The sequence below is a fragment of the Gigantopelta aegis genome, chromosome 4, assembly GCF_016097555.1.
Source record: "Gigantopelta aegis isolate Gae_Host chromosome 4, Gae_host_genome, whole genome shotgun sequence".
NCBI classification, from domain to species: Eukaryota; Metazoa; Mollusca; class Gastropoda; order Neomphalida; family Peltospiridae; genus Gigantopelta; species Gigantopelta aegis.
In genome coordinates, this window is record NC_054702.1 from 24,059,493 (window position 1) to 24,070,036 (window position 10,544).

The window sequence follows — 10,544 nt, forward strand, 5'->3', positions numbered from 1 at the left end:
ATAATAATTGTGATTTTGCCGGAAAAAATAACTGGATTTTTGCTTACCCACAGCTAACCCTGAATGGCATGCTGAGGTGTGGTTTCCTATCACTGACTTGTGACTCTCTTGTTTAGTTGCAGACTATGATGACTATCCAGATGATTATTACATAGACGATGACTGACAGGGCGTCCAGGAAGTAGTCTGGTATCGGGAAGCATCAGGACATTACACTGTCCCTGAGCATCGTGCAAGACTATAGAACCATGAGATTAAAACAGAGATCATGCAAGTACTGTGGGCAGCAGTGGCTTGGACGATGGCAAATTTGGCAGCTAGCCAGGCATTTATGTATACTTTTAAATACCAAAGCCTAAATTCCAAAGACCATCTCAGAAGCCAACATATACTACTCAGTGTATCAACAACACTGTGACATGTGACTTATCAGTGACACCACACAGACACAGTGTATGAAAAGAAAGAATATCATTACTGTCACCATGTGTTGTGTTGTGGATGCCCTAGAACATTATCACAATGATGGGGGTGTTTCTTTTTGTCAAGCAGTGAAAATAGCTTTTTGAAGAAATCCAAAAAACTATTATGTTAAAGCATTTTCAATGCACTTCTCTTATGCAGTGTATATGAAAATTATTTCACAGGAGACATTAAAAAAAAAAAAAATTGAACTTGATGTGCGGTGCTTAAGTGTTCCACACACCTTCAGCAGTGAATTGATGTGAAATATGATGTATGAGATCCATGTTTTTTGTTATTTATTAGTAATATTTATTTATGTCACAATAAAGTATCATCCACACAAATTGAGATGAATGTTATAAAATGTATTAAAAAAATTTGTTTGTAAATTGACTCATTTATAATAATCACCTAATTTAATTCTTGTGAGGGTTTTTTTATTATTGTTTTTCTCTTTTTTAACATATTTAAAAAATGAAATGAAATGCCAAATTGTTAACCAACTTATAAAATGGTGTAAAGTAACAAAGATTCCTGATCATGGATTTGAAAATTACGATGTTATGGTTATTTGCTGGCTTCTCAAAATAAGATAGAAACTGGTGAATTTGATGGGTATTGTAGCTTCTGTAATGGCTATGTTTCACAGACTACTAATTTGTATATTACATAGTTTAGGAAGGTGCTATCTACTTACCTTGGCATATTAGTGATATGACATCGAATCTTTTGTCAAATTATATTCAGCGCAACATTAGAAATTGTATATTACAGTAAATTTATTTTCAAAAGGGATGAATTTATAGTGGAATTTTTTTTTATCTATGAATGAATTCAGACTCAATTATGAAAAGTTGTCTACATTTTTTAAAGTCTTGATATTTTAAGAACATTTCTTCACCATTATTTTCTACAGGTATGTCTGCACTTATTTATTTTTTAATCATTTTACATCACAATGTTAAATGTATATAGTCATCTTAACCATGTCTTCTTTTGACATTTTCATTTCTTCATTTTAATTTGTTTTCCTGCTTACATCTAAGTAACTGACCTGGGTACACACTTCAGCTATCTGGGTTGTCTATCCAGGACAGCCGTTTAATGGTCAGTTGTTAGTGGTTACCGGTAGTGAGAAAAATGTCTGTGTTGTGGCTTTACACCTCCCCTGTGAGCCTTTAAAATTAATGATTCTCACTCCGGTGTGTCCTGTCCTGTATGGAGGAGCCGGCGGCATGTACATCCATGACAGGCATGTGCTACAACAGCTTGCTCTGAATGTGCACGTAAAACCCTCTGACCTGACCTGACCTGACCTGACTCTGGGTGGGAAGCAATAACTAGTACCTACCGTACCAGCATTGGCTGATGGCCCTAACCACTACACCATCATTGCTGCAGATTGTATTCGTCAGCATTTAAAATGTTGGGATGTATTATATTACAGCACTGTCCATCCTGTAATCCATCTGTCCAGGGCTGTAGCTAGGATTTTTTGTTTGGGGGGGGGGGGGGCAACTCAGTGGTTAATAGTCTAAAACTCCTTAGACTGTTAAGAAGAGAATTTTCTTTAGGTTTCTATAATTTTTTCCGGATTTTTTTCTGGGGGGGGGGGGGGGGGCAACTGACCCCTTGCCCCCACCACTAGCTATGGCCCTGCTGTCCATATATGCAAGCTACTATCATATCCATTATTAAACTGCATTTCCTCTAAGAGATATACAGCTAATCAAACATTTTAAAAGATAGCTTGAAGAAATAGCGTACTATTTAAAGGGACTTTCCTGAGTTTGAAGCAATTTTAAAAGGTTTTGGGAAAATAAAATATTTTTACATTATTAAAAATACAATTTATAAATGATACAGTAGCTACAAAATGGTGAGACAATTCGATTTTATTTATTCCATATAGGCTGTCTATGGTATGTGCTGTCCTGAGTGGACCTATTTTCTAATTGTTTTTTTTTCCAGTCCGAACCAGTATCCCATGACATATATCAAAGGTGGTGGTATGTGCTGTCCTATCTCTGGGAAAGTGTATATAATAAATGAAGAAGAAACTAGCGGATTTTCTGTGAGACTATGCATCAAAAACTACCAAATGTTTGTCATCCAATAGCTGATGATTGATTAATCAATATACTCTAGTGGTGATGTTAAACAAAACAAATTATTGACTTTTAACACCTTGGCTATCTGGACTGTTTGTCCAAAACAATAATTAGCTGTTATAATGGTTAGTGAGAGACAAGTCTGCGAAATGGCCTTACGCTGCTTCACAATCTGTAGTTCGGTGCCGATTCCAGGGTTTGAAGTCTGCACCCACCAGGCTTAAAGTCAATGAATTAACCACAAGATGATTGAAAACTAGGATTGTTTTCATCTTTCATATCATACCCAACAAAGGAAAGGTATGAAACATGTTGGAACTCGATGATTGTTTTATTGACTTATCAGTGCAATATTGCAACCACCTTTTTTGTTTTGTGTTTTATGTGCAGTTAGTGAATTAGTGTGAGTGCATATATGTACGGCTGGACCGTTACTCTGTAGTCTATTCTTCATGCTATTTATGTTTCCTATTAAAACAGGTAAATACATGTAATTTATTCCAAGCAGGGGGCATAAATGTTTTACATGCATGATCATTGATCTGGATAGATTTACCTCTGACACGCATTAACTGATACATTTTCCATGCTGGGGTGTCATTGAACATTCATTCATTCATGACCCGGATACTATTCAAGACCTCAGCATCTATTTTAGACACTGCTAATGGATTTTCAGTGCTATCTTAGCACCAAGAAATCGTCAAACCATCGTAGGATATGACATCACTACAGCACATGCTATATATATAGCATACAATGGTTTTACGATTTCATAGTGCTAAGATAGCATAGAAAATATGGGCCCTGGCTTCTATTTTTTCAGATGCAGAGTTAACATAGATTCATTTTGAGACCTGGCAATGATAAAAGTATTTATTGTAGTTACAAATTATTATATCAGACTGGTTCATTGTCTGACTACTGATATTAAATAATGTAATACATGTACATGTGTATATTACACACCAAACTGTTGGTGTGTCCAACCTCAAATTGTTACATTGTTTGGGGGGGGGGGGGTTTAAGACAATAATTTTGTATGACAGTGATCAAAGCTTGGATTTACTAGTAAGATAAAAAGAACATGCATCTGTTTGTTTTGTTATGGATGTTTATTACTGTGTGCCTTGATTTTACGGTTTTCCCAACAATAATAAAATATAGAGCTTTTGTTGATTTGTGTGTCTTAATCATATACTCATGTTGTTTTGAAAAGTTATTAAATATTTAATGATATGGTTATCTGGATTTATAACTAAGAAAAGGTGTGTATAATAAAACACAAAATTATAATTTCAGGGCACAATATTTTACACAAACCATTATTCTTTCTATGTACAACTTTAACTTCATATGAACCACAAATAATGTAGGTTACAAATGATCTAAGATTTTGAACTATTGTTTCCTGAGAATCACCTTTCTACGCCTCAGTCGGATACATTTTACATTAAATTTCAGATTACTGTGAAATGGTTGTATTATCTAACTTTGACTTTAATACAGTTAAAGGGATGAAGAAATACTGGATTTTTCTGAAATTCTATATTTTAGTGAATACACACACACACACACACCCCCCCCCCCCACCCCAAACTGTTCCGGTCCTAGTTCTTCAGAAGGAAGGAAGGAAATGTTTTATTTAACGGTGCACTCAACACATTTTATTTACGGTTATACAGCATCGGACATATGGTTAAGGACCAGACAGATTTTGAGAGGAAACCAACCCACTGTTGCCACTTCATGGGCTACTCTTTTTGATTAGCAGCAAGGGATCTTTTATATGCCCATCCCATAGACAGGATAGGACATACCACAGCCTTTGACATACCAGTCATGATGCACTGGCTGGAACAAGAAATAGCCCAATGGGTCCACCGACTGGGATCGATCCTAGACCAACCGCACATCAGGTGAACGTTTGACCACTTGGCTACGTCCCGCCCCTAGTTGTTAAGGTGTGTGTGCAGGAATTTATACAAGAGGGGATATTATATAACAACTCGCATTCGGTGTTATTGGTTGGGGATACCTGTGTCAAGACATGCTGCCCCTGAATTTATACAAGAGGGGATATTATATAACAACTATCACATTCGGTGTTATTGGTTGGGGATACCTGTGTCAAGACATGCTGCCCCTGAATTTATACAAGAGGGGATATTATATAACAACTCACATTCGGTGTTATTGGTTGGGGATACCTGTGTCAAGACATGCTGCCCCTGAATTTATACAAGAGGGGATATTATATAACAACTCACATTCGGTGTTATTGGTTGGGGATACCTGTGTCAAGACATGCTGCCCCTGAATTTATACAAGAGGGGATATTATATAACAACTATCACATTCGGTGTTATTGGTTGGGGATACCTGTGTCAAGACATGCTGCCCCTGAATTTATACAAGAGGGGATATTATATAACAACTCACATTCGGTGTTATTGGTTGGGGATACCTGTGTCAAGACATGCTGCCCCTGAATTTATACAAGAGGGGATATTATATAACAACTCACATTCGGTGTTATTGGTTGGGGATACCTGTGTCAAGACATGCTGCCCCTGAATTTATACAAGAGGGGATATTATATAACAACTCACATTCGGTGTTATTGGTTGGGGATACCTGTGTCAAGACATGCTGCCCCTGAATTTATACAAGAGGGGATATTATATAACAACTCACATTCGGTGGTTATTGGTTGGGGATACCTGTGTCAAGACATGCTGCCCCTGAATTTATACAAGAGGGGATATTATATAACAACTCACATTCGGTGTTATTGGTTGGGGATACCTGTGTCAAGACATGCTGCCCCTGAATTTATACAAGAGGGGATATTATATAACAACTCACATTCGGTGTTATTGGTTGGGGATACCTGTGTCAAGACATGCTGCCCCAGAAAATATTTTTTTTTAATTTGCTTGAGTGGGGAAATTGGGAGTGGGTGTGGGATTTGACACCCGAAATTCCCCTTGGTCTTTTTTTTTTGAATTCACGATAACAAGGCACAATATTTAACGTGAATCACTTTCTGTTACAAATTTTATATTCATATGAACCACCAACCAGGTGAACTGTTACACATTCTTACATTCTTCTGAAGATAACTTGGATTTCAATGCATGACATGAGGGAATTGATTAGGTTACACAGATATAATTAACACAAGTGAACAAATATCATGAACCAGTTTCCAGCTTACTACAATTTTGAAATATTGTCCTCTGCAATAAACTACTTTTCAAAGTTTTTCAGACTATAGTTATCTAAGGCCATTTTCATGTGTGGGGTTAAAAAACAAAAAGTGTTTCTTAATGTTATACCAACGAAAATTTACATTGAGAAAAAACATTTGGAATTATTAGTACTTAAATACATAAATACATAAATGAAATTATATTTTAATACTTATTCACAATTTCACATCAGTTTGTGAAAATTCTGTTAATAAAATCCATTTGAAACAACAAATTGTTTTTTTATTTCAAGATAATGAAACCAGTGAATACTAGTTCATAGAAATATAAATGATTATCCTTTTGCGTTATTAATCCCCTAATGGTCCAACTGGGGGGGGGGGGGGGGGGGGGGGGGGACTATAGGTTTCATTTCTGTCTGTTTGTGTCTGTTCATCTATTCTATATAGTTTCCCAGATGTTTTTGTTTTTAGAATGCCTTCAGATATTGAGTTGAAATGTTATATATAGCTTCATCATGTACTGTTACAGATCAGGTTTTGACTTTCATGGTGGTTAAAAAAACAAAACAAATCCAGACTTTTTTTTGCAAGGTCTGAAGATATTGAGATAAAATTGTTTATATAGCTTTATCATGTAGGCCTACTGTTTCAGATCAAGTGTAACTTTCACAGTGATTTACCTGTTATTTTACAGAGTTATGGCTCTTTAGGAGATAAGAAAATTTGTTGGACCCAGTAAGCAGTACTCTCGGAATGCTTCACAAATAAAATGCCAAACCTTTTGAAGTTAAAACTTCATAGTATAGGATTTGAAGATCCTTTAAATGCACAGCTAGCTCTGTCATTTGCTAATTGTGAATTTATTTTAATTTGGCAAAATGATTTTACGTAATCATTGCTATTTTGTTGAAAAATAACTTGGTTTCTTGCAATGTTTAATGTTTCATAGATAATTTGACAATGAAATGTCTATGAATATATTGATTATGTTTCTGTCATACATGGCAACTGTGACACTGCCTAAGAAGAAAATAGTTTTTATAAAATTCATATTCATATTCAAGATTTGTTGTATGCACAAAAACCTAAACAAACATCACCAAAAAACCTAAACCAACAACAAACAAACAAAACAAACCTAAAACACGAAAAGTTTGTTGTGTTTAATGACACCACCACTAGAGCACATTGATTAATTAATTATTGGCTGTTGGATACCAAACATTTGGTAGTTCTGACACATAGGCCTAGTCACCAGAGTAAACCTGCTACATATTTCTAATGCAGAAAGCATGGTTGAAAATTAACATAAAAACCATGATCGCCAGCAGGGCCAGTTGAAGAAAAATCTTACTGGCCCTTCTCAAATTCAACTAGCCCTTCAAGTATCACACTGAAATTTTACTGAACGGCCAAAATCAAAACTAGAATGTTTTTTGTTGAATAATAGTCATGTGTTCACTGTACATAGTCCGTTTGCCTCAAGAGAAAACTGATGAATTGGCGTTTAACTTATAATGAATAAAGTTGAAATTCAAATAAAAATATGTTACGTTTTAAACAATTACCAACTCAAATAAAAACAAAATTGAAAAAGAAATGAAGTATAACTAAAAAGGTTACTTTACAAAGTACCATTAAATTATACATATTAAATCTTATTTTTATACGGGGTGAAAGCAAAATGCTAGAACAGCCACGGTATGCTGCTTGACTTGAATTGTCTCTTAAGTAAAATATAACGCAGTACAAAGGTAGAACTGCACATGCTTTAATAAACTAGTTTGAGAGTGGCAGTCCTCTTTGTTGCGATGCAAGAGGGATGGAATAAACTTTGTGGCGAAGCAAGAGGGTGACATCCCCAGTAAATCATTTCATCGAGAGTGGCATTTTCTCCTATAGACGAGACACTAGATAAACATCCATGGAATCATCCACTATTTTGCCAAATGCCCATTCGTCTCTGCTTTGTGCAGAGATACGGCCCTGGTCATGTATTACGGTTTTGTCATTCAGATTACCTTGGATGTTCTATCAATTGCTTTAAAACCTGTATCAGAAAAAAAAAAAGAGTTAACCTATGCAGTTTGATGGTAATTTGTAAAAAAAAAAAAAATCTATTTAGGCCTACACTGGACTTTTACCCCCAATAAAATGTTATTTGTGATGGTATGGGTTTAAAACTTAATAAATTAATATGTTTTTTATATGAATGTTATCTTTATTCATTATTTTGGCACTATAAAAATATAAAATATGTTCTATATCTTCTGCTGCCAGATTTGTAATATTTTGTCACATTCGATTCAGTTTGAGTGTGTTTCTTTTTCGACTGGTACCATACTCGCCAGACCCTAAAATCGATGGTCTCCCAACGGACTACTTTTGTAAAACCCGTAGTCGCCCTTAGCCAATAAAGGTCGCCACGGGCGATCGGACGACTGCTAATTTTATATGCACTTTCCCACAGACAGGTCTTTGACCAGTTGTGATGCACTGGTTAAAACGAGAGAGAAAAAATTCATTTGAATGGATCTACCGAGGTGGTTTGATCCTGCGACGCAAGCACCTCAGGCGAGCGCTCAACCGACTGAGCTAAATCCCACCCCAAACAACACGCATGACTTGATTTGTTCCGTTAGCATTATCCCATTTATTGTATTTGGGGGGGGGGGGGGGGGGGGGGGGGGTAGGAGACGAATTCGTATTTGTGATTTTAAATTAGTTATTGCTGGGCGGGTGGGTTTGTAATAAGGCAGTTACCAACCCCACCAACCACCCCCACCTCATCACATAAAACACGTCAAAAACCACCAACTCTTTTACTTAAATAGTGACTCTTTTGTCTACCCGTTACTATGCTCTGATTATTTTTTTTATTATTTTTTTTAAAATTTGTATTGCCACATAACTTATTTTAAGCTATATATACTAATAATATAGGTACAGCCCTGGTTATAATTATGCGCCATAACCAATTGTTGGATCCTAAATCGTGCCTCTACAGAAATGTGTTAAAGAGACCGTGAAGAACAACGTTTGTAAGTTGGTTTATCATTCACTTTTGTTCGCGAACGCTAGCGCCGCTCACTATCGCTGAACACATGTTTAGTTTCAAGGACATAATATAATATTCGGAACTATTCGGAAGATATCGGCTGATTACGGTATTTAACGTCTAGATGTAGGCAACGAAAGAAAATATTTTTTATAGAAGGGTACATACATACATACATACATCAATACATCAATACATCAATACATATATACATACATACACACACACACACACACACACACAGAGACATACATACATACAGACATACATACATACAGACATACATACATACATACATACATACATACATATATATATATATATATATATATAATACATGAGTGACCGTTAGATACCATTTATTTTACGAGTTGTTTTAAAATGTATCTAACGAGTGAAAGCGAGTTTGATAAGTTTTTAAACAACGAGTTGTAAGATAAATGGTATCTAACAGACACGAATGTATTATTATATTTCTTACATATCCTAAAAAAACCCAGGTTTAAAGCAAATTGTAACATCTTTTTCGACTAAAAGTTATTTATAGCCTTTGCACTTGTAGCTAACGTACGCGTCACAGACGAATGATTATCAGGTTAACTATACGTTGCAGTGTAATCGATTTCGATCGTGCAGTTTTTTCATTGGATGTATGGCATTGGGGACCTGATCATCACCTAGGATCAGCCAGTCGTATGTCTTGAAATTGTTAACACACGTACATGTGTTAACAAGTATGTGTTATCAAAAATAACGAATGATGTTCTCGCCAACAGGTATGTAAAATATATATTAAAAAAATAACTTTATAAATGCATCCCCACCACAAGGGATGAGGATGAGACAAATTGTAGGGCTATCGATGTTCTGGCTCTAGCCATGTGAGCAATATAAAGTTAAAACATAATAAAGCTAAAATGAAAATCGTAACCTTTAGCACATAATATTATTCCATATTGAGTTGGGTCGGAGGGCGGGTTGTGTCCCAATGGTAAAGCGCTCACCTGACGTCTGGAATCGAGTGGCCGTTAGATATCATTTATTATGCAATAGCTTCTTTCAAAACGTATCTAACGTGCAAAAGCGTTTTTAAATAATGGGTTGTAAGATAATAAGTATCTAAAGTGTAACGTTCCCTTTGTTACATGACTATTGTTAAACACACGTTTACAGGAAACCTAAGCGTTTTTTCAAACTAAAAAAAGTAATTTATTTACGGCGTTTCAGTTAAGCGGTATATCTTAGAAATCAATCGATTCAGTGTTAATTTAATTGGGTGTTTGGTTTTAATGTCTAGGTTATTGCTATGGAGAAGCCATTCAGATGTCTTTAAATCTCCCTCCAATTAACGTTCATTTAAATATTCATACGTCTTCGAAGATGCCAACTACTGGAGGGGACAGTAATATATTAATTCGACTTCCAACTGGGGGAGGATTGTATTATTTTCAGAATTCGAGGAGAGGCAGGGCAGTGCTTTCGACGCCTATGTATATCTGATGTCGCCATATGATACAGCAAATTTTTATTTCACACGATTGTTCTCTCCAACGGGTAACAGTACACTAAAATGACTAAATTATCAGTGTTCCGCGGAATCGATCCCCGTCAGTGGACCCATTGAGCTATATTTCTCGTTCCAGCTAGTGTACGACGACAGGTACGACTGGTATGTCAATTAATTAAAGGCCTT

The 10,544-nt window shown here is 35.8% G+C and overlaps 1 protein-coding gene across 1 annotated transcript in view; it reads left to right on the plus strand.

Annotated features, from left to right (window-relative positions):
• The window catches only part of LOC121370227 (transcription factor IIIB 90 kDa subunit-like), a 34,679-nt gene extending 30,930 nt beyond the window's left edge, over window positions 1–3,749 (plus strand). Inside the window, exon 19 of the mRNA XM_041495349.1 lies at window positions 117–3,749. Within this exon, the coding sequence (XP_041351283.1) occupies window positions 117–166 (50 nt within the window). The 3' untranslated portion in view covers window positions 167–3,749. The remainder of the gene's footprint in view (window positions 1–116) is intronic.
• The last annotated feature ends 6,795 nt before the right edge of the window (window positions 3,750–10,544 follow it).